General features: G+C 49.5%; 2 protein-coding genes and 1 pseudogene across 2 annotated transcripts; 2 read left to right on the top strand and 1 right to left on the bottom strand.

The window, feature by feature from the left end:
• The first annotated feature begins 6,310 nt into the window (after positions 1 to 6,310).
• Positions 6,311 to 13,710, top strand: Mcat (malonyl-CoA-acyl carrier protein transacylase). Its single transcript, XM_038342705.1, has 4 exons — positions 6,311 to 6,755; positions 8,068 to 8,155; positions 10,191 to 10,408; positions 12,494 to 13,710. Exons 1-4 carry the CDS (start codon positions 6,342 to 6,344, stop codon positions 12,914 to 12,916), a joined length of 1,143 nt encoding a protein of 380 aa, XP_038198633.1. The 5' UTR covers positions 6,311 to 6,341; the 3' UTR covers positions 12,917 to 13,710.
• A 2,405-nt stretch (positions 13,711 to 16,115) lies between these two features.
• On the bottom strand, positions 16,116 to 19,758 carry Bik (BCL2 interacting killer). The gene is made up of 4 exons (XM_038344249.1): positions 19,595 to 19,758; positions 17,297 to 17,395; positions 16,680 to 16,797; positions 16,116 to 16,280 (listed from the first exon to the last, which is right to left on the bottom strand). Exons 1-4 carry the CDS (start codon positions 19,756 to 19,758, stop codon positions 16,188 to 16,190), a joined length of 474 nt encoding a protein of 157 aa, XP_038200177.1. The 3' UTR covers positions 16,116 to 16,187.
• A 2,438-nt stretch (positions 19,759 to 22,196) lies between these two features.
• On the top strand, positions 22,197 to 23,152 carry LOC119823623 (annotated as a pseudogene).
• The last annotated feature ends 950 nt before the right edge of the window (positions 23,153 to 24,102 follow it).

The raw sequence follows: 24,102 nt of genomic DNA, 5'->3' as shown, positions 1-24,102 counted from the left end.
CTCTCCCAGGTGTTGTTTTTATTTTCTGTGTATCGGTATCTTGTCATAGGTATGTTTGTTCACCATGTCTATGCCTGGTGCCTACAGAGACCAGAAGAGGGCTTTGGACACTCTGGAAATGGAGTTAGCAGATGTCTGTGAGTCTCCATCCGGGTGTTGAAAATCGAACCCAGTGCCATCACTGAGCCATCTCTCCAGTCTCCATTTTTTATCTTTATTTTGGAGTCTCCTTTGTAATCCAAGCAGGCCTTGAACTCATGATCTTCCATCCTGGCCTCTCAAGCACTGGGGCTACGGGTGTGAACCACCATGCCTGGGCTTCAACAGCCTGGTCAGTGTGGAAAGGCCTGGTTGTTACTTTTCAGAATTGACTTGCTCCCCCATCCCCCTCTGTTTCCTGTCCTCTGTTTCCTCACTTCTCTTTCTGGAACACCTGTCACTCAAGGCCCTGGACTTCCTGTGCTGATCCCTCACTCCCTGGTCTTGCTTTAGTTCTTACGTTTTACCCGTTTGTCCCCCCCCCCTCCCGCCCCGCAGGCCGTGCCAGGGGCAGCTTCTGAACTTGGCTGTTTCAGTTCTGCTTTGCTATTTTTTTTCATGCACACGATTATATCATTGCCCATTTCAGTCATATAAGCACACCGTCTTACCTCCTGCAGAGGTCGATGATAATTTTCTTTTTAAAATTTGTCTTTGTTTTTGTTTTTTGAGACAGGATTTCTCTGTGTAACCGTCCTGGCTTTCCTGGGACTAGCTCTTGTAGTCCAGGCTGGCCTCGAACTCACAGAGATCTTCCTGCCTGGAAAGAGTCTGGGGTCAGCCAAGACAGGTAACACAGCTTATCTTCAGTTTCCAGACATTCAGTTACTCGGGTCTCTATTTTCTTTCTGTCTTTAAAAGATTCATTAGCACCAGGGAGATAACTCAGTCTTTTTTTAAATATTTATTTTTTATTTATTATGTATACAGTATTCTATCTGTGTGCATGACTGCGTTGTGAGCCACCATGTGGTTGCTGGGAATTGAACTCAGGACCTTTGGAAGAGCAGGCAATGCTCTTAACCGCTGAGCCATCTCTCCAGCTCCTAGCTCAGTCTCTAAAGTGTCTGCTACACAAGTTTGGGGACCTCAGTTCAGATCTCCAGAATCTATGTAAATAAGTCAGATGTGGAGGTGTGCACCTGTAATGCTAGCATTGGGGAGGAAGGGACAGGAGGCTCTCTAGAGCCTGCTGCCCAGCCTTTCCAGATGAAATCAGTGAGTTCCAGGTTCAATTAGAGACACTTGCTGTGGAAACTCCTTCAGCCAATGGCGTTTGAGATGCTGGAGCACTTTGGGCATGGTCTTGGGTACTAGAAAAACAGGTGTAGAACCATGTGCACCCTCTCTTGGCTGCTAAATTCCTTTCCTGTTCCTCGTTCATGCAGAGGATTGTCGATCTGTGAGTCTACTCCTAAATAAAAAACCTTTTATTATACTCCATTCTGAGCTAGTGTGGAACTACTTTATTGTGGCCCTGCCACTCCCGGTCGTGCACAACTGCGACACCTGCTGGCCAATGGAGACCATTACACCTACAACAATTGAAAACCCATTAACAAGGTAAGTTCATTTGATTAATAAATAAATTTTAATATTGTATAATAGCAGACAGTATCACCACTCAGGAATTTAATAACATTTTTGCTTATACTATGGATGGTATTCTGCAAGGCTTATGTGGTTTTTCTGATACATTCATTCTTGTGATATTGGGATATTTGTTCTTCATGTTGTATCCTTAAAAAATGGTTTGATAGCAGAGTCAAGAATGAGGCGGCTCAGAGGTTAAGAGCACTGCCTGCTCTTCCAAAGGTCCTAAGTTCAATTCCCAGCAACCACATGGTGGCTCACAACCATCTGTAATGGGGTCTGGTGCCCTCTTCTGGCCTGCAGGCAAACACACAGACAGAATATTGTATACATAATAGATAGATAGATAGATAGATAGATAGATAGATAGATAGATAGATAGATAGATAGATATTTTAAAAAAGAATAAGGCACTTTTAGAAATGATACAGTCTTTATAGACTAATAATGAACATTTAGCTGACAGGATTTATACCACTGAAAATCAAAACTTAGCTGAAAAATTAATACCATTAAAAAGGATAACAGCAATTTGACAGACAAAATTCAATCCATGTCAATGGATTATGAAACCTTACAAAAGGGTGCTGGGAAATTATCTAGAAAAAAATCACACTGTTAAAATTGACAATCAAAATCTGTTAAAAAGTTATGACAAGTTAGCAGATAGAGTATCTCTCCAGGAAGGCAATCTGCATGCCATCCAAATAATATCTAAGAATGAAAAGTTATCATTAATGGAAAAATGTTATACCTTGAAATCATATGTGCAAAACGAGGACCAAAAGTTATTTGAGTTGATGAAATCATTTGAAATATACACAGGTCAAGAGATTCAGGCTTTACAAAAGACAGTGGTAAAAAGATTTAAATCAATTGAGGAAACTGATTAGCAGGGAGAGAAGGTACAAGGAAAGGATTTAACATCACCAGTACTTGTCAGAGTCAGAGATGACTTACCAAGAGTTTTAGCTACTTACACTGAAATCACCTCTGAAAAACCAACAAGTACTAAATACCCAAAAGGATTCAAAGAATGTAGATGGAAACCTATAATGTAGATCTAAAAGAAATTAAGCAAGCAGTCGTATCTTATGGCTTGCATTCACTATTTGCTAGGGAGATGGTAAAGACGTGGACTTTCAGCAATAAAACTACTCCACACAATTGGCTTCAATTAGTCTTAGAGGTACTGGAAGACAGGTTGCAACTACTGTTGAAATGTTAGTGGAGAGAAGAGGCAAAAAGTTTAAAACAATAGGGAAAAGCAAACGGATTTGAGGCTTCCCAAGATCAAATTCTTGGTGAGGGCCCTTATGCTGACGCTCTCTAGAGCCTGCTGCCCAGCCTCTCCAGATGAAATCAGTGAGTTCCAGGTTCAATTAGAGACCCTTGCTGTGGAAACTCCTTCAGCCAATGGCTTTTGAGATGCTGGAGCACTTTTGGCATGGTCTTGGGTATTATAAAAATAAATGTAGACTGAGAAGCCAAGGACAATTGCACTGGGTTTTGATTCTACTGCATGTACTGGCTTTGTGGGAACCTAGTCTGTTTGGATCCTCACCTTCCTAGACCTGGCTGGATGGGGGAGGAACTTGGACTTCCCACAGGGCAGGGAACCCTGACTGCTCCTTGGACTGGAGAGGGAGGGGGAGGGAGGGGGATGGGGAAGAGGAAGGGAAATGGGAGGAGGGGAGGAGGTGAAAATTTGTAAAATTACATAATTTAATAATAATAAAAAACAAAGTAGAAAAATTAAAATAAAAATAGATGTAGAAACGTGTGCATGCACCCTCTCTTGACTACTGGATTTCGTTCCTATTCCCTGCTCATGCAGAGGATTACCAAGTCTCTGTGACTGTCGAGTCTGTGAGTCTACCCCTAAATAAAAAACCCTTTGTTATACTCCATTCTGAGCTAGTGTGGGACTACTTCATTGTTATCACATACAGACCCTGTTCAAAAAAAAACTAAGGTGGAGTGTTGCATTAGTTGTGTATGTATATATATATTGCACACACACATAATCAACATCATATGTGTGTGTGTATGTGTGTGTGTGTGCAATTAATTTTAATGGCTTACAAGTTGCAGTCCAACACTGGCTAGCTGTGAATGGAAAGTCCAGGAATCTAGTAGTTGCTCAGTCCCACAGGGCTGGGTGTCTCAGCTGGTCTTCTGTATATCCTGGAATCCTGAACAAATAGGCTTCAATGAAGGAAGGAAGGTGCTAGCAAGGCAAGAGCAAACAGACAAAGAGCAAAAAGCTTTACTTCTTCCATGTCATTATATAGGCTTCCAACAAAAGATGTGGCCCATATTAAAGACGTGTCTTCCCAACTCAAGATACAGTTCAGAGGTGTGTCTTCCTACTTCAAAGGTCCAGACTAGAAGTAGATTCACTCACTTTTCAAACTAAGCAGGAAATCTCTCACAGGTGTGCCCACCTTTTCTGGCTTGTAGTTCCAGATATAGTTGACAACGAAGAAGAGCCATCGCAAGAGTGACAGAAGACAGCAACATTGCATTTAGATATATGTACACATGCATGTGTGCACATACTCTCATGTGCACAGAGATTCCACTCAATCGTATAGCCAAATGCATTTGAAAACAAATATTCCTTTGCTGTGTGTTTCTGGGTCCTGTGCAGAGGAGCTCTGCACCATTTATAAGCACACCATTGGATGCACTGGTCATGCTTCACATGGCAAATCCCCTCTAGTGGGATATGCACTTGTCTTAGGGTTTCTATTGCTGTGAAGAGACACCATGACCACAGCCACTCTTATTAAGGAGAACATGTCATTGGGGCTGGCTTACAGTTTCAGAGGTTTAGTTCATTATCATCATGACAGGAAGCATGGTGGCATGTGGGCAGATATGGTGCTGGAGAAGGAGTTGAGAGTTCTACATCTAGATTCATAGGCAGCAAGAAGAAGGTCACTCTGGGTATGGATTGGGCATCTGAGACTTCAGTGAGCCTCCAGTGACACATTTCCTCCAACAAGGCCACTTCCTAGGGGCCAGTGGGTCCCCTTTTTATCCAAACCACCACAGCATTTCTCCTAGTCAAAAGCAAAACTTCAAGGTTAGGGAAACATGGTTCAGCAATTAAGAGTACATATTGCTCTTGCAGAGGACCCAAGTTCCATTCTCAGCACCCGCTCACGTGGCTCATAACCACCTATAACCTCAGCTCCAGAAGATCCAACACTATCTTCTGGACTCCATAAGCAGCCACACTCATATACAGATAATTAAAAATAAAAAATAGCCAAGTGTGGTGGCACACACCTTTGGTCCCAGCACTCTAGAAGTAAAGACAGGCAGATCTCTGTGAGTTGGGATCTAGCCTAATCTACATAGTGAGTTCCAGGCTGGTTACATAGTGGGTTATCTATTTATCTATCAAATGTATATAATAACAAAACTGAACATCTTGAAATGCTTATTTGATTTCCCTCAAACTCAATGAAAATAGATGTTTGGATGTGGATTACTGTGGTTTGAGTAGTACGTCCCCCCAACATTCCTGTATTGAACCTTAACCCCCAGTGTGATGGTATTTAGAGATAGGGGCCTGGAGGATTGGGGTGATTAGGTCATGAGGTAGAACCTTCATGAATTAGATTAATACTCTTAAAAGAAGATACCGTTGTTGTGGGCCCCCCTCCCCCACCACGTGGGGATAGGAAAAGCTGGTGGTCTGCAAACCAGGGAACAGACTTTCCAGACACTGCATTGGCAAGTGTCTCGCTTGACCCTGGGCTTCTCAGTCTCCGGAATTCTGAGATGTAATTTCTATTATTTAGGCCCTTAAGTCTATAACATTGGTATGCCAGCCAGAGAACACTGAAACGTACCTCCACATAGATCTTCTCATAATGAAGTGCTGTGGGGGGTGTGTGTGTGGGGGGGTGTTACCGCCACATAGATCTTCTCATGAAGTGCTGTGGGATGTATGTGTGTGTGTGTGTGTGTGTGTGTGTGTTTGTGTCCCCGTTCCCTGGGCGCCTTAGCAGAGACTGGCAGGAAATGAGAAAAGATCAGAGTTCCGGAAATGGGATAAAAGGGCGAGGTCAGAATCACTCTGACCCAGACTTCCCCACCCCCAAAAAAGCTTTCAGAGACCGCACATGCACAACTTCCCTGTTCTGTCACTAACCTTATGTCACTCAATCTTGAGACGTTGCCTCTTCGATTATTAAATGAGATTATTAAATTTCAAAAGCGAATCTGAAAATGATCCCGGGCTTGATTCCATGGCACTAAGATATACTGACTGCTTATTATGAGCTGGACACCTAGTTGCGTCTTGTAGGAAACACGAGAACTGCTTGTTTACAGTGTACAGTTGGCAGAATCATGGGCAAAAACAAACAAAACAACGTGCAGGGGTTCGCAGTACTCTTCCACGTTCTACTGGACGGCGTTGCACAATTTAGTACGTAAATAGCTATTGAGGGCTCATTCTGGAATGCTGTCTGTGGTTCCTGGCTGTAGAAATTTAAGGAAACTCACAGACCACTCCAGGACCAAGACACAACTGCAACTGGTTTGAGAGCTGGGGTGGATTGGTAACATAGGAACTTTTTTTTCCTGGCTGCCTAGGCGACCCGACAGGAAGTACGCGAAGGACCGCACGGCTGCGCAGCCGCAGTGTGCCTCTGTCGCCGCGGTAACGAACGCTGGCTCCGTGTCTCGCTATGAACGCCCGGGTAGCTCGGGCCGGGTGGGCCTGGGGACTTTGGGGACGCCGCGCCGCCTCGAGCCACGGGGAGCCGCCCCCGGACGCCGTGGACGTGGCGGAGCTGCTGCGGGACGCCAGCTCGGCCGAAGAGGGGGCCCAGGAGGCGGTGGCGCGGCGACCGCCCGCGCGCTGCTCGGTGCTGCTCTTCCCCGGCCAGGGCAGCCAAGCGGTCGGCATGGGGGGCGGCCTGCTCGGCTTCCCGCGTGTGCGCCAGCTCTACGAGACCGCGCACCGGGTGCTGGGTTACGATCTGCTGGAGCTGTGCCTGCGCGGGCCTCAGGAGGACCTGGACCGCACGGTGCACTGCCAGCCCGCCGTCTTCGTGGCCTCGCTGGCTGCCGTGGAAAAGCTACATTATCTGCAGCCGGCGGTGAGCGGAGGAGAGTCTGCTGGGTCTGCGGGGTCCTCAGTCTGCTTCTTATTGGTCCCCATTGTTAGTATTCTAGACCCCCTGCACAAAACAAGAATCCTTGCTCCAGGGGTGTTTGCATCTTAGAAGAGACAGACAGTCCACAGTTAATGCACCGAGTTAATATAGTACATTAAGGATGAATGTGTTGGGCCGGAGAGATGGCCCTGAAGTAAGAGGACCTGGGTTCGGTTCCCAACACCCATGTGGTGGTTCACAACTATCCATAACTCCAGTTCCATGGGATCCGACACTGTTTTATGACTTCTGTGGACACCAAGTATATGCACCACGTGCACATAATATTCAAGCAAGCAAAACATAAATATACATAAATCTTTTTAAGGTTTTATTTATTTATGTTTTGAGGGACTCAATATAGAGAAGGCTCAGCGGTTAAGAGCACTGGCTGCTCTTCCAGAGGATCCAGGTTCAATTCTCAGCACCCACACGGCAGCTCACAACTGTCTGTCACTCCAGTTCCAGGGGATCCTGGTCTACATAGCAAGTTTCAGGTCAATCAGGGCTACACAGTGAGACCCTGTCTAAAAAAGAAAATGGCATGTCAGATATTATAGCATGTGACTTTATTTGCTGTTGAAATAGAGTAATACCAGGGCAATCCATGTTAGCTGGTGCTGAGACCCTCTTTTTACCTTTACAGCCACCTTGTAAGATGCAATGACAGAAGGCTCAGTTACAGGAATGAGTATGGTCCTGTGGCACATTTACTTAATGTTTACAATGTTTACTTTGGGCCAAGGCTGTGCTTTTTTATAGAGATTAGCATTACCTACTTAATATTATAAAGTAGGTCTGGGGGACTGAAGTCCAGTTCTCTGTGGCCTGGAAAAATCATACTTTTGCTTTGGTTGGGAGCATGGGACGATGAACTGTAATGTGGCTGTGTTGTCAGTGTCCCTCAGTGCTGTGATGACAGCCATGAGTGGCCTTGGCAGCGTGCATGTAATTTCTTTCACCTGTGTGCCCAAGAAACTGCTCTGGCAGTGCAGAGAAGGCAAGAGCACCGAGAGCTCTGGGTCATGGTGTGACTACGGTTGGCTCCCGTCTGTCTTTCTCCAGAAGGTCCTAGTCCATAAAGGGCTAGACTCCGGTTGCCAGCCCACCTCTGTGTGTCCTCTTCTAGCTGGAGTACCAGGCCGTTAGAATCGGCTCATGGTGACACTTGACTGCTCTGCCAGTTCCCAGGTGCATATCCCGGGACTGAACTCTTCCTGCGGGTTCAGCCTCATGCTCTGCTCTGTCACCGCAGGTCATTGAGAACTGTGTTGCTGCAGCTGGATTCAGTGTGGGGGAGTTTGCAGCCCTTGTGTTTGCCGGAGCCATGGAGTTTTCTGAAGGTATACAAGGAGTTTGGCTTGTCGGGGTGTGTTCTTACTGGGCTCAGTGGGGACAGGGGACTCTGGACAGTGGTGCTGGACCCACTCCTAGGTTGTCACAAGGGAGCACATGGCTGAAGATGACCCTGGAGCTCAAGACTGAATTCCACTGATCCCCTCTGAAGCCTGAAGGATTCAATGCAGGTTTACTGTTTACATGTGATCTAATGAAATCTGTTCCTTTGGCCACCTTCCTTCACTGCCCTCTGCATTCCTTTTTTTTTTTTAATTACATAAAACTGTGCTTGTATGAGTGAATGTGTGCATGACTGCACATGCCATGGCGTGTGTAAGAAGGTCAGGAGTACTTTGCTCATTGCCTAGTGTATGTATGCAAAGCCCACTCCCAGCATCCGCATAAGTGCAGGGAACTGAACTTGGATCCTCTGCAAGAGCAGTTAGTACTCTTAACTGACGAGCCATCTTTCCAGATTTTTTTCCTGATTTTTTTTTTTTTTTTTTTTTTTTTTTTTTTTTTTGCTGAAACTGGGCACAGTAGCGTATGTTTGTAGTCTTGGCCTCTTGGGAGATTGTAGCAAGAAGCTCACCTGAACTGAGCTGGGGGCTTGCGCCCTTAATCCTAGCACTTGGAGAGGCGGGTGGATCTATGTGAGTAAGCTAGCCTGGTCTACATATCAAGTTCTATACCCACCAGGGCTACACAGTGAAATCCTGTCTCAAAGCGGGTAGGGAGGATTTGAGTTCAATTCTAGCCTAGGTAACATTCTGTCTGAGAGAGAGTTGGGGGTGGAAGGGAAGGAGAGGCACAGACAGACAGACACACACACACACATGAGTGAGAGAGCGAGAGCAGATACAAATGACTGACTGGCCGATCAGTTCCTTGATTAAAGTTTGCTTTATAGATCAATACAGGGAAGGGACTTGAATGCACATTTCTCGAGAATTGAGACCCAGGTGGTCAACAAGTACATGTTTATCAACAGTGGTTATCAAAAAAATGCAGGTCAGCCCACATGAACAGCATTTCATACCCTATGGGAGAGGAGGGTTGAGAATGTGCAGAAATCAGCCCAGGTTCCAGCTTCTTAGAATATAAATAGTACAGCCACTATACAGTTAGGTTGTAACATGAAGTGTCCACAATACATGAATCCAATTGGTAGAAGGGGCAGATCCCCCAGGATTGGAGGAGGAAAAGGGAATGAGGTGTTCTTGAGGGATTGGTGCTGGGCATTGAACCTATGGCCTGAAGGGTATTAGGCAACACTCTGCTACTGAGCTATATCTCCAGCTCCAATGCTGGGTTTTGCTTGGTTTTATTTATTTTTATTTTTTTTAGACCAGGGTTTTGCTGTATATCCCTGACTGTCCCAGAACTCACTCTGTAGACCAGGCTGTCCTCGAACTCACAGAGATCCACCTGCCTCTGCCTCCCAAGTGCTGGGATTAAAGTTGTGCACCACCACTGCCTGGCTTCCCAATGCTGTTTTCAAAAGCATATTACTGTTGTAGACATGGTGGCAGTGTTTCCATTCCTGTTGAAAGCACTAGCTTTGTAATTTTGTGTGTGCAGTTTACAGAATGACAGCATAATCACAGGTGTGTGCTACATGTCTTTGTGTGGCATCTGTCACAGTAACTGCTTTCCCACTCACATGGGAGAGATGTTCACACTTACCCTTCACCTTCTTTGCCTTTTCTTCTGCTTCCTGTCAACAGTTCTACATTTGTGTGCCCACAGTTGCCCAGGGCTCGGCTGGCAGTCTCTGCTTCTGCCCCACCATCCCACTTTGCTGGATTATAGGCTTACATAGCCATGCTTGACTTCTCTTGTATGAGAAGTGCTAAGGATTTGAACTCGGGTCGATCCTGTGCAGTAGGTGCGCCCCTATGCTGTGACCACTGGCACAGCAGATAAAGATGATCAGAACTGTGGCCCTTGGACTGGCAGTCAGCACCACTGTCACCATTCCCCTTGAGGACGGCTTACCCTCCATTTCAGTTAGACTTACAAACACTTCTATCTGGATAGGTCTGTATGCAGTTAAAGTCCGAGCCGAAGCCATGCAAGAAGCATCTGAAGCTGTCCCCAGTGGGATGCTGTCTGTCCTTGGCCAGCATCAGTCCAACTTCACCTTTGCCTGCATGGAAGCCCAGGAGCACTGCAAATCCTTGGGCATAGAGAACCCAGTGTGCCAGGTGTCCAACTACCTCTTTCCTGACTGCAGGGTCATCTCAGGACACCTTGAGGTTGGTGTTGATGGGAAGCCACACTCACAGACTCCAGTCCATGTGGAGCAGAGAGTCTGTGAGGTCCCAGTGGGAAGGGTGCGTGCCTTGCTGAGCATGGTCTGGAGAAAATGGCTGAGGGCCGAGGGCATGTGTGGCAGAGTGAGTGCTTCAGAGGGAAGCAGAAGCCAGCAGACAGAATTTCTGAACCAGTCGCCTGGCTCATGGGTCAGGTCAGGTCACGTCCAGGCCTTCCCATGCTATGCTTGCAATCTGGATGCTTGCTTTCATAGATCTGTTTGCTGTGGCTTTGTGGGGTTTTGTTTGTTTGTTTTACCTTTTTTTTCTTTTATTTTTTATTTTTTAGGGGGTGGGTAGGATTTCTCTGGGTTGCCTTGGAACTTTCTCTGTAGACCAGGCTGGCCTCAAACTCGCAGAGATCTGTCTGCCTCTGCCTCCTGAGTACTAGGGTTAAAGGTGTGTGCCACCACTGCCAGACGCCTGGTTTTTTTCTTAAATGTATGATTTTGCATTTGAGTGCTCGATCCTCTGCCGTCTGCTGCTTCTCCAAGTGTCACCTACCAGGATATTCTGTGTACTAGCACTAGGGACATAAGACCCATTAGAGTTCCTGTTGTCAAAGTGTGACAACACGACACCAGTCCAGGAACACAGTAAGGGCCAGGTCAAGCACAAGTGGAGGGGCAAGAGCCCTGTAGAAGTGGCAGCTGAGGGCCCAGTGCTACTTTGAGATGCCAGGAAGTGCAGCGAGAATCTGTGTAATGGCCAGGTATCACACTCTAACTCCCTCATTGCTAGTCCACCATCTAGAAGGTATCCTTATCCCATTTCACAGAAAAGGAAGCTGAGATGGAGAAACAAGAGCCAGAAGTTTGAGAGTCTTTCTTTGTAGCCTATGCTGGTCTTGAACTCACAATCAACACTGTCACAGGCATGTGCCACTGAAGGCCAAATTTGAACCCCGGTAACTGGGCTGAAGGCACATGCTTATAAACCCAGCACTTAGGAGGTAAAGGAAAATGATTTGGCCACATAATGAGTTCAAGGCTAGCCTGGAGTACCTACAACCTTGTCTCAAAAATAACACATATATGGTTCATATCTCTAATCCCAGCACTTGGGAAGCAGAGGCAGGAGGATATCTGAATTCAAGGCCAATCTGGTCTACAGTGAGTTCCAGGCGAGCTCACTACATAGTGAGACCCTGACTCAAAATCCAAACAAAGCTGCACACGCACAGTTCTTTGCCACTAACCCCATGTCTCGTCCTGGCGGTTTCCTCCCACTATCTGGGTCACCTTTGCTGGGTGTCTTCAAATACCACATCTGAACCTGTGAGCACCACAGCCCCTTGGGGACTAACCTGACATGGTAGGTCACACTGGTCAGTTCTAAGCCAATGGTTTCTACTGAACAGCCATGGTCACATCTTAGTTGAGGCAGGTGCATGTCAACTCCCTCCAAAAATAAATAATTAAATAAATAAAACCGCCAGGGGACTGGAGAGGTGATGGTGCAGAGGTTAGGAACACTTGTACTCACAGAGGACCCATGTTTGGTTTTCAGAACCCATATGCTCTAGTCCCAGGGAATCAAACATCCTCTTCTATTGTCCTCAGACACCAGGCATGAGTGTGGCACCCATGCAGGCAAAGCACTCATGCACATAATAGAGAGAGAGAGAGAGAGAGAGAGAGAGAGAGAGAGAGAGAGAGAGAGAGAGAGAGAGAGAGAGAGAGAGAGAGAGATTGCTGGGGCATTGACTGCAACCAGGTTAACTAGAATTGAAAAAGTGAATTAAGGTGCTAGCTGAAGGGCTTGTGGCCACATGTGGTGATGTACACCCTGTGATTCTAGCACCCAGGAAGCTCAGCCAGAGGATTGTGAGTACAAAGCTAACTTGGGCTCTGCACAGTGGCCTTGTCTCAAAAAGCCAAGGGCTGAGGGTGCACCTCAGTGTAGAAGTCTTGCTTTGCACACACAGACCCCTGGTCCCAGCACCCCCTGCCACACACACATAAGGATTCCAGCAACAGCTGAAACTTTTGCTTCTGTGAGTGAGATTTCTCATTTTTTCCCCATCAGGCCCTGCAGTTTCTCCGGAAGAATTCTGCTAAGTATCACTTCAGGCGCACCAAGATGTTGCCGGTGAGTGGTGGCTTCCATACCTGCCTCATGGAGCCAGCCGTGGAGCCCCTGGTGAAAATTCTAGACACGATTAACATCAAGAAGCCACTGGTTGCTGTCCACTCCAATGTCAGTGGACATAAATACATGCATCCCCAACACATCCGGAAGCTGCTGGGGCAGCAGGTGGTGTCTCCAGTGAAGTGGGAACAGACAATGCACTGTATCTACAAGCGAAAGAAGGGCACTGAGTTTCCCAGCACCTTTGAGGTGGGCCCTGGGCGGCAGTTGGGAAGCATCCTGAAGAGCTGCAACGGGCAGGCATGGAAGTCCTACAGCCACGTGGATGTGATGCAGACCAGCATGGATCCTGATCACTGAGGGCCTTGGGTGGAATGGCCCCAGCGTGAGCCTCTCTACCTGCCCCCTTTCCTCAGACCAGAGGACAGTGGTCACTGCAGTCTCAGTTGTGACTAAGGCTTCCCTCGAAGCATTGCCCTCGAGTGCCACATTGTGTGACTCAACCCATCCCTACACCTGACAAGACATCTGGCTGCGGGGGGAAGAATTCCTATGCAGACCACCTGCCCAGCCAGCTGCTCTGCTTCTGCACCCAGCCATGCCCCTCAGTGAATCCAGCAAGGGCAAGCCTGGGGCAGCCTTAGACTTGCCCTATTGGTGCCATGGACACACTGCTTGGCTTCAAACCAGGCCTGGTGCCAGAGTGGCCCATCACCCACCTGTGTCATGCTGCTCACCCAGGGTTGAGGTCATAGCTTCTTTGGCCTTTAATCTGTCCAGTGGCTTTGGCAGCCACTTTGTCCTCGCCTCACTTGACAGCTGGGAGATTGAGTGCCATATACTACACATATCCAAGAAGCACATATTAAGTGCCTACTGTTTGCTCTAGAGTGGGTGGTCCCTCGTAGAAGAAAATTGGAGCATGATGTAAGGTGTGGGGTGTATCTGGGCAAGAAGGATGGCCTGGGATCCTGACTGCCCTAGGCCAGCCCCAGTTCATCCATGGAGAGACCCCACTACCAAACTGTCCACAGGACAGTGGTCACTGCAGAATCAGCTGTGTCTATGGCTTCCCTCAGAGCACAGCCTGCTCCACAGCAGGAGTAGAGCAGAGCTGGGAGGACATGTAATAAATGAGAGCCTTTTTAAGCTGCCTGGCTGGCTTTCTCATTCAGTGATGCTGGGAGTCTTGGGAAGGGAGCCCATGAACTTGTTCTGTTGTTGGGGAGACCTGCACCTGATCTGGACAGCAGTCCCCAGACAGGACTTGTCCTGCTGACCAACTGTCCCCATGCTTGTGCGACTGTCCTTGGTCCTGGCCAGTGGTACTGTCAGGCCTTGTGACCTCCATATGCCTTGTGGATCTCAACAGAAACGCGAGTGTAGTTTGCACCACCCCGAGTGAGCACATCCATCTAGCTGAGGCAGGAGAATGGCTTTAACGCTGAGCTTGACTTCAAGCAGACAGAGCAGTCTGTAAATGAGGATTCTGGGCAGCCATCAACATTTGCTTGCAGGGGATTGGCTCCTGTGGGTCTGGAGCACCATGGCCTGGCTGTCTACAGGGCAGCTGCCCACTCAGAAGCTTGTGCTCGCCTCTCCCGAGCCCAGCGTGAGGTTTACCTGAACCAGGGCAATCCAGGTGACAGCACATGGGGCGTGGTCAGTCCCATCCAGTGTGGTCACAAGACAGACCCCAGATGCTCCCACATCATTATCACCTCAGGGAAGTTGCCCACTGTCCCAGAACCCTCCATCCCTCCTTGGGCCTGCTGCAGTGGAGTGGTGTGAAGATTCTCGGACTGAAGCCGCTGTGGTAAATGTGACAAGTCTGTCCCCACTTGTAAGCACTGGGGAGCAATCCCAGTTCTGCTGGTAACCAGGACTGGTCTCACTGAAGACTGAACCTGTAACATAGCTTGGGGTTGGGCTCTGGTGTTTAGTTTTGTGTCTTGAAAGAGGAGTACCCAAAGCAGGTGGCTTTTGTTCTAAACAGCATTTGTCGACACCCTAGAGGCCTGGGGCAGCTGGGACAGGATGGGAGGTGACACCTACTGGGCTGGTGCCAACTCAGAAATACCCAAGGCTTAGGAGCTGAAGAAAGCCCAGAGAAGCTAGCTCTGGGCTGCACCCTGGGATGTAAGTGCAGGTGTTCTGGGTGTGACCTCAGGTTCCCACTGCCTGCAGTGAGGTTTCAACGTGAGGGTCATAACTGCCTTGCTGAAGAGAGGGCCTAGAGCCTGCGGCCACACAGCTAGGAGGCTCACTGACACCCCTGGGGCTGATGGTGGTCTGTGGCAAACATGGGTGGGAACTAAATGACATCTCCTCAGGCCAGGAAGGTCTTTTCCTTGTCTCTGGAGCAGAGCTCATTCCGGCTGCTGCCATCTCCCCCACCTTGGTGGAGGACTCACAGCCACAATCGAGTTAGTTCCTGTCCCAGGAATGAGCCAGCCCTGACAGCCACCCCTGGTCACAGCCCTGCAGGCTGACATCCCACCTTCAGTCTCCTGACCCTTGGTCTGGATGCCAGGTTGCCCCATCTCCCAAAATGGCTCTTCTCAGGGAGGTTTTGCTATGTGGTCCTGTCCTCCCAGGAAGGGCACTGAGGCTGCAAGATACAACCAGGTGACAGGAACACAGACTGCAGAGACTAAAAAAGCACCTCACCCAGACCTGGGGAATTTGGGACAATTCAAGGATACATAAGAAGGGCATTTGGGAGGGGGTCAGAGAAAGTGGCCCCTGAAGTCACAGGCACTGAGGAGGGGCACTGTTTGGTGTCCAATGGGAATGGGCAAAGTTCCAGGTGGAGGCCCTTGTTGGTCTAGAAAGAGAATGGGCCAGGCCTGGGGTGGGGGTGCTGAGCCCCGGTGGTGGGAGTCGGTGTTCCCTGTGCAGCACATCCCAGCACCACGAATTTTCATGACAGCTGCATCTTCCACATACACACAGGAGGTGGACAGACTCCCCCTTAGGCTCACAGGCAGAAGGGGACAAGACAGTGCTGTGGCGCTGTGTGTGGTGGCGCAGAGGCAGAGGCAAGCAGATCTCTACATAGTTCCAGGACAGGCAGAGAGCTATGCAGAGCAACCGTATCTAGGGGTTTGGGGGTGCTTATGGATCTTGGGTGCAGGCAGGATGCGCAGGGCTAGGGGCAAAGGCCACCCTTTCCCCCTATCACCATGTATATTCAGTTTTGGGACAGCCCCCCAAGAGGACCTAAGGGGCGGCTGGCTGGAAAAAACATTTTGTTGAACTTTCCTGGAAACAACACTTTATTGAACTCTTCACCCCAAAGAATCTAGTCCAGTAGATTCTGTGCCTCAAGGCTTCACAAACAGGGGTGTGGCCAGCACTCCCCCCACTGGTGGCCACAGGACCAGCCTGCAGAGAGAAAGGCAGGCAGGGGTCAAAGCCAGCCAGGCCTTAAGGGCATTTAGCCAGTAATGCCCCTGAGGTCCGGTGAATTCATTTGCCTTACAAAAACCCAGAAAACTTGTATGAAATCTCAGCACTATCCTGAGTTAAATATAAAAAAAAAAGGGACAGTCAGGAAACACCACAGTTAGGGTGCCGGCACCTCTAGGGGGTAGTTGAGGGGCAGGGACCGGCCCTGCCCCTCTGGGTTTCACTGAAGCTGCAAGTGCAAGGCCTCGCCCAGCAGTAAGAGGACCAACAGCACCATGGGAAACAGCTGTCCGCGGGCCTGGTCAGGTGACACCTGTGGGACCAAGAGGAAAGGGAGAATAAGGCCTAGGGACCACCTGGGGTGAGCAGAGACAGCTCCTGGGACTGGGACCAAGCACAAGTGGGGGTCCTGGGACACAGTATGAACATGGGCATTCAAGCCAGTGGAGGTGAGCAAGGGAGCCGGCATTGTACTGAGACCATGGCTGAGAGAGGGTCCCGTCTGCCAAAGGAAGGATCCCTGCAGCAGAGACCGGAAGGCACTGTTGAGTGTGTACTTGAACCTTCGCGAGTTCAGCAGCCAGTCAAGCAGTTGCTGCACACACTAAGGCTTCTGGGATGGGGCGGAAGTGGAAGGAAGCTCTAGAGAGGGGTGGAGACTGTGGCAAACCAGACAACACACACAGTGGACCAGAGGTGTCAAGGCTCTTACCCAGGTGCCAGGAGTCAGAACTCTCCAGGACCAGATGTTCTCCCTGAGATTGGTGAGGCCGCGAATCAGGCTTCTGAAAACCCCCCTGACACCCGTCTGGCTGTAGGTAACAGCGAGTCTGTAAGACATGGAACAGGCAAGGTGGTTACTGTAGCCGCAGACACTGGATGCCTGCACATAGGACTCATTACAGTGTGACGTACAACATGACACACAGCCTCTGTGGTCCTCGGACACCCTGTTCTCTCCACTAAGAAAGTCTCCTAGACTGCATTCTGGGTCTCTGCCCAGAGTGGTCTTCACCATTCTGAAGGTCACTGAGTAAGTCGCTACTTACACCTGTCCTCCTCAGAGACCAAATGAGGAGCTGCCTCTGGGGTTTAGTCCACACTGCCCTGGGAGTTGGGACCTCTCAGGACTGTCCAGCTTGATGAGGGGCAACAGAAAGACCCTGGGTGGTGCTTGACCTACTGCTACGGCCAGATGCAAGGTGGGGGGACTCAGAAAAGGTTGGGAGCTGGGAAGCTCCCACACTTCTTCCAAGGTTTGCAGGGGGCCCTTAGGGCCCAGGCCTGTGCTGGTTCTGGCTCCACCTGCCCTCCTGGGCAGCTGGTTACCTGTGCATGGCAATCCCAGGAAGTTGGGCCAGACGGCGGCTCCGCAGACACAGGTCCATCTCATCACCGATGTAGGCCAGCCTCAGGGCCACCTGGTTTCTGCAGGAAGGCACCAGAAGTTAGGTGCAGTTATGCTGGGAGGCCATACCACCCCGGGGGACTCAAGGCCCACAGAGAGGAGGACAGTGGGTTACTGGGGGCCAGCAGCAAACCTTGGTGTCCCTCTTAGCTCTGAGTACATTTTGGAATAAAGGCCATTTCAAATGTGACCCTGCGGGATAGGCCACAGGCTACTGAGACATCAGAGGGGCCAGTAGGGGACCTACCCCAGTCTGTAGCTCATGTCCACTGTCCATCTCTTGTGGAACTCAGACACACATTAATGTTAAGATTGTCTCATGGACCTGTTTGGAAGCCAGGGACAACCTAGCCCAGAAAAACCATCACCTGACCTTTCCCCTAGAGGATCTTGGGGAGGGGGTGCTACCTGGTGGGCTTTGATGGTAACAGTGGATGGTAGGAGCAGAGGGGGTGCTCTGAGCCCCCTTCAACTGGGCCTCATTTCCTCTTCCTGCTCCAAGACCTGCCTCTGTCCCAGTCCTGAAACACTTGTGTGTACACCCTCTTCAGACTGAGAGAGACTAACAGGCCCTGGTCTAGCCACACTTGCTAAACCAAAGTCCTGAGTGAGCCAGGTGTGATGGTTCGCACCTTCAATTTAAAGAAAATCTCACCAGGCGGTGGTGGCATATGCCTTTAATCCCAATACTCAGAAGGCAGAGACAGGCAGATCTCTGTGAGTTCGAAGCCAAACTGGTCCACAAGAGCTAGTTCCAGGACAGACTACAAAGCTACAGGGAAACCCTGTCTTGAAAAACCAAAAAGAAAAGAAAAAGAAAAAGAAAATCTCAGGAACTGACAAGATAGCTCAGCAGTCAATAAAAAGTACTTGTTGCTCTTGCAGAAGACCCAGGTTCAACTCCCAGCACCCATGTGGTTGTTTCCAACCACCTGTAACTCCAGTATCTAGAGATACAACACTTCTTCTGAGTTCTGCAGGCTCCAGGTATGTGCACAGTACACAGACATACATACAGGCAAGCACTCATGCACGTAAAATAAATCTTTAAAAAATGCAAAAGTTCTCCCGTGGAATGAGAGACACTTGTGTGGTGAATACACACACATGATACTGGGTGGTTTGTGTCAACCTGACACAAGCTAGAGTCATCAGAGAAGAAGGAGCCTCAGCTGAGGAAATGCCTCCATGAGATCCAGCTGTAAGGCATTTTCTCATTTAGTGATGATTGAGGGAGGGCCCCACCCATGGTGGGTGATGTCATTTCTGGGCTGCTGGTCCTGGGTTCTATAAGAAGGTGGGCTGAGCAGGCTAGGGGAAGCAAGGCAGTAGGCAGCATCTCTCCATGGTCTCTGCGCCAACTCCTGCTTCCAGGATCCTGCCCTGTTTGAGTTCCTGTCCTGACTTCCTTCAGTGATGACCAGCAATGTTGAAGTATAAGCCTAATAAACCCTTTCCTCCCCAACTTGCTCTCTGGCCATGGTGTTTCATCTCAGCAACAGAAACCTGAACTAAGACATACACACACTGAAACCAGCCTGATTAAGCCCTTTGTGGGGTTTGCCCGAACATTCCACCCCAATGACTCAGCAGTTCCTGGAAAGTCCCTGCAGAGGGGATCTTAGGAGCCACCTGCACCACTGACCCAATGTCCCAGGTCTATTCTGGTGGTGACAGGAGTGAGAGGAGCCTGCATGGTTGGTTGCCTGGCAACTGGGCTGGGAAGTTTTGATCCCACCTATACCCTGGGAATCCCCCAAATAAACACTGTCCCAGGCTTCGACTCACTCAGGAATGGAGCAGGAAGTGAGGAGACAGGCACCCAAATAGCCCCATCTTAATTCCACGACCAGAGTGACAGTGACCCTGAAGCTGAGGGCACACAGAGAGAGCCTGTACTGACCTGCCTGTGTGCAGAAGGACTCGCCCTGGCCAGTATGGTTGCTCTTTTGCCACTGGGAAGTGAAGTGATGGGTCTCACAGCCTGAGCAGGGAGGAACCTTCCCTATCTGGACATAGTGGCAACAACAGACATGGCCCCCTCCTAGTGAAGCCAAATGGCCCAGGTTGCAGGGTGCTGGTCCTGAGAGCCAGGAATCACTGTCAGGAGACTGCGGGGTACAGAGCCTCCTCAACCCCCACCCCATTCCTGCTCTACACAGAAGGTGCTGCTTCACCCCACGTCCAGAGAAGGACAGACATTGGTCAGCGGGCCCTACCTGTACTCCAGGCACTCAACGAGGTCCTGATCTCTCACAGGACTACCATGTTCTTCCATGGGCTCCTTCACGCTGGGAGGCCCAGGAGCCACTGGAGGCTGGGGGACCTCGTCATGCAGGACAGTCTTGATGAGGTCTCTGGCCATGAGTCTTGCCTCCGACATGTCCTCTGTGGGATAAAATAGGCCTAGTGTTACTAGATACCCCAAAACGATGCAATGGGGGCCGCTGGGGCTCAGAACACAAGACCAAAGTAGGCATCTGGAATGCTGGGTACAACAGAGCTCATGGGGACTGCAGGCCTTGGAATCTGAACATTCCCGACCCTCTTCTGCCCCCAGAACAAGTCACAGAAACCAGAGCTGCCATCACCAAGGCCATTCGCACAAGCTGGACTACCTCTCCCAAAGCAAGTCATAAAGCTTCTAGTCCCTCTGACCCTTGAAGACCAGGAAGCCCAAAGAATCTGAACAGACTCCCCACTGCTCCCACCCCAGTCTGTCACAAGAACGCACTGTACCCTTTGTCCACACACTGCCCAGTCACCAGACCTGAGCATCAAACCCAGTTTCTCCAAGAGCTTGGAGACAGTTTGGACCATGAAGTGCTTGCCTTCACCATGCAAACACAAGGACCTGATTCCAGAACCCAAGGCTGGACATAGTACCACATGCCTAGAACCCCAGTGCTGGGGAACTGGAAACAGGAGGCTTCCTGGGGCTTGCTGGCCAGCCAGCCCAGCTTCATCAGTGAGCCCCAGGTTCCAGATCCTGACTCAGAAACCCAAGTCAGGGCTGGAGGCATGGCTCAGTCATTTAGAGCACGTACTGATCTTGCAGAGGCCCACAGTTTGAGTCCCAGCATCCACGCTAGCAGCTCACAACCACTTATAACTCTAGTTCCGGGGATCAGAAGCCCTCTTTTGTCCTCCAGGGGCACCCACTCTCTCATGCACATACCCACACCCCCCAACACCCACAGTTACAAATAAATCTTAGGGGAAAAAAAAACCCAAGGTGGACATCTACTGGCAAACAGCACCCAATGTTGACATCTGGAATCCACACACATGTACATACACACATATGTGCATGCACACCCACACGTAAGTCATACGCACAAAGTTTCCCCATGTCGCCAGGTCTTCATGTGTAAAGGCTTCTTGAGATAGAAAATGTGATTGTCACTTTCCTTTCTCTGACTGTCTGTGATAGAGACATGGGCTATGACGTCTGGCTTTGCGGCCCTACACCTAAGGAGGACCTTCTTGCCTTGGCAGTCATTCCTTCTGAGCCGTCGCCAACTCTGCAGCCTTCGCTGCTCCAGACTGTGCTCTACACAGGCCGTGTGCCTCAGCGAATCACCAAGACCTGGGGCTCTGAAGTGAGAGGATGCTCAGGGCCCTGGCTGTTTCCTATTGTAAGTAAGAGGGGCCCAGCTCTGTCCCTTGGGATGGGATGGGAAGGCCCAGGCAAGCACGCGTGCGCAGGCAAGCACGCGTGCGCGCGCACACACACACATACACCTGTACCAACAAAGGAACTAAAGCAAGCTCCCAAGGAGAGCGTTGCCTCAGCCACTTTACAAAGAGCACACCCAGTTGATTTTGTTGCTTTTTTTCCATGGACAGAACTTGAACCTTATGCAAGATAAAATAGGATGGGGGGGGGGTGGGTGTGTTTGTGCACACTTTTAATCCAGCATTTGAGAAGAAGAGGCAGGTGGATCTTTGAGTTTGAGGCCAGCCAGGTCTACAGAGAGAGTTCCAGGACAGCCAAGGCTGCAGAGAAACCCCGTGCTGCCACTGTGCTCCACCTCCAGCCTCCCACTCTTCATTTCTTTGTTTATTTATTATTATGTTTTGTTTCAGTGTATGTACAGTAGAATAGGGCACACGCCACATGCATACAGGGAGGTCAGAAAACATCTCTGTGCAGCTGGTCCTCTCCTTCCACCTTCACACAGGGTCTCAGACTCAAACTCAGGTTGCTAGGTTTGCACAGCAAGTACCTTACCCCCTGAGCCATCCTTCGAGACAGGATTTCTCTGTGTAGCCCTGGCTGTCCTGGAACTTCCTCTGTAGCCCAGGCTAGCCTTGAACTCAGAGGTCTGCCTGCTTCTGCCTCCTGAGTGCTGGGATTAAAGGGGTATTACCACCATGCCCCCCTCTTTATGTCTGCTGTTAACTCTGGAATAATAAAGGCAAATGGGCAAAATAAGATGAGAGTCCTCCATGATCCCACAATCCCTTGCTGGCCAGTCCTTCCTCTAAACACATCTGTAGCCATCTTTGAATCTTCAAACCCAAAGCGGCCACACAGTGCTTCAGAGCCTCCCCCACACACCCAAGCTTCAGACAGAGGCCTCGTTTCGCTCTCTCACCACCCTCCACTCTTCCTCAGACATCTCTTCTGCACCCTCCCTCATGGGGGCCCATCAAGACCCTCCTACCCAGTCTCTTACCCAGCATCCCTTGCAGTGCTGGACATGTGACCAAACCTGGTCAGAGAGGTCTTAAGAGACCCAGGCTTGGGAGAAAAAGAGCAAAGGCCGAGCTTGTGTCACCGGGACACAAACACCACCGTCTGAACCTTTGCAGGCCATGCTGTACCGGGTGGAACTTTCTGCCACCGCCACAGCAGCCCCAAGTCTGAAGAAGGCAGCTGTCCTGGGACCAGGAATATTACAGGCAACAAGGGTCTTTCACACAGGACAGCCACATCTTGCCCCTCTACCACCTCTTCCTGAGGAAAAGTACATCTTGGACTGACCCCTGAGAAATTCTTCATCCTTTGTCCTAAAACTGGTGTAACAGGACCCTGCGTGTTTGGAACTGATTTATTTTATGTTTTCTATCCAACGCATGTGATTACCCCAGAGACCTTCTCTTCCATCTCAGTAGTAGGGGCCATTGGCTATGCGATTAAGAAACATGGGACCTTTATTGGAGAATTTGTTGAGAAATTTATTATTATTATTATTATTATTATTATTATTATTATTATTATTATTATTATTATTATTTGCTTTCTCTGTGTAGCCTTGGCTATCCTGGAACTCACTCTATAGACCAGGCTGGCCTCAAACTCACAGAGATCCACCTGCCTCTGCCTCCTGAGTGCTGGGACTAAAGGCATGCACCACCACCGCCTGGCTTGCTGGTAAACTTAACGAGTGAAAACTTACTCACCTAACGTAAAGCAGTAGACCATCACACAAATCCAGGAGGCAGAGTACATGGAGAAGGCACGGCAGGCACTGGCTCAGAAGCGCCAGTACCTCTGCGACATTCGGAGGACTAATAGTGTCCTGGCTTGGGAGGTCACTTACTAGGGACAGCTACATAGAACATGTAAGGAGGTTAAGAATCACCTGGACTACCATATCTCTGCACGGGACATGATGGGTTGCAAGGGGCAAGAGCACAACAGACTGGGTGGAGAAGCATGTGGTGCAGAGCGTCTCTCTGCACTGCAGGAAAGGGAGGGAGGCAGCCCCCAGGGCACTGTGGATCTAACTCCGCTTGAAAAGAAGGCTCAAGCTCAGCCAGTTACATGAGCGCAACTATCTCAACTGAGACGAGACAGAGAGTTAACTAAGGGAGAACTCATCTGCATGGCGAACTCTTCCTCTATGCTGTCCACTGCAATGACAGTGTGCCTTCCTAAGAAACGATCAAGGTCCATTTGGTGGCTTACACCCACCTCTCAGTCAGCAAGTGATCTCCGATCCTTGCTCTGCATCTGGAATTGTCTGGTGATCAATTCTGAATAAGCGATTTGCAGCAACATGCTGCCCGGCTAAACTGAACTACTTATGAGCTTGTAAATAGTTACATCACCTTGCAATAAAGTAATGATTCAAACAGAAGAGAAAAAGGAAAGGAATTACCCAGGACAGGGCAGCTCCCCTCCTGACTGTCATGAACATAGATAGGGGTGAGAGCCAGAGCTGCAGCAGCAAGTCAGGGACGGTAGACAGGGTAATGGGGAAAGCCTGGCCCAAGTAACTGCAGGACCGAAAGCCACGCCCTGCCTACTCAAGGTTCAAATTCCCAGTTTCCAATTCCTGTGGCCAGAAGCTTCTGGACCCCTCACAGTGGTGACTCACACTTCAGTAATGGTTGGTTCCATCGCCACTGAGACAGGCTGGGTGGGACTCTGTGACTGACTCACCAGAGTGAACCCCACATGGGACCAGGCAGCCTTAGGTCCATGGCATCAAGGCAATGGTAGTGTGATCTAGAAGCTCTAACAGCCCAAGTCAAATGCTAGTGTACAGGCAGGAGGATTGATTTGAGTTCAAGGCCAGTCTAGGGAGACACAGAAAGTTCCAATCCAGATAAGCCTTAGTGTGACACACAGACTTTGTTCCAAAAAAAAAAAAAAAAAAAGCCAGGCGGTGGTGACACACACCTTTAATCCCAGATTCAAGAAGCAGAGGCAGGTGAATATCTGTGAGTTCGAGGCCAGCCTGGTCTACAGAGCGAGTTACAGGACAGGCTGTGT

The sequence above is a fragment of the Arvicola amphibius genome, chromosome 9 (assembly GCF_903992535.2).
Source record: "Arvicola amphibius chromosome 9, mArvAmp1.2, whole genome shotgun sequence".
NCBI lineage: Eukaryota > Metazoa > Chordata > Mammalia > Rodentia > Cricetidae > Arvicola > Arvicola amphibius.
This window is presented reverse-complemented; position numbering and strand designations above follow the sequence as displayed.

Excerpts from the sequence above, each read along its gene's own strand:
- Bik (XM_038344249.1), bottom strand. The coding sequence starts at position 19,758 with ATGTCGGAGGCAAGACTCATGGCCAGAGACCTCATCAAGACTGTCCTG. Across the intron at positions 16,798-17,296 it reads CCTGGGATTGCCATGCACAG|ACTCGCTGTTACCTACAGCC; the intron begins GTAACCAGCTGC and ends CATGTCTTACAG. Across the intron at positions 16,281-16,679 it reads TTCTGACTCCTGGCACCTGG|GTGTCACCTGACCAGGCCCG; the intron begins GTAAGAGCCTTG and ends TTGGTCCCACAG.
- Mcat (XM_038342705.1), top strand. The coding sequence starts at position 6,342 with ATGAACGCCCGGGTAGCTCGGGCCGGGTGGGCCTGGGGACTTTGGGGA. Across the intron at positions 6,756-8,067 it reads TACATTATCTGCAGCCGGCG|GTCATTGAGAACTGTGTTGC; the intron begins GTGAGCGGAGGA and ends CTGTCACCGCAG. Across the intron at positions 8,156-10,190 it reads AGCCATGGAGTTTTCTGAAG|GTCTGTATGCAGTTAAAGTC; the intron begins GTATACAAGGAG and ends CTATCTGGATAG.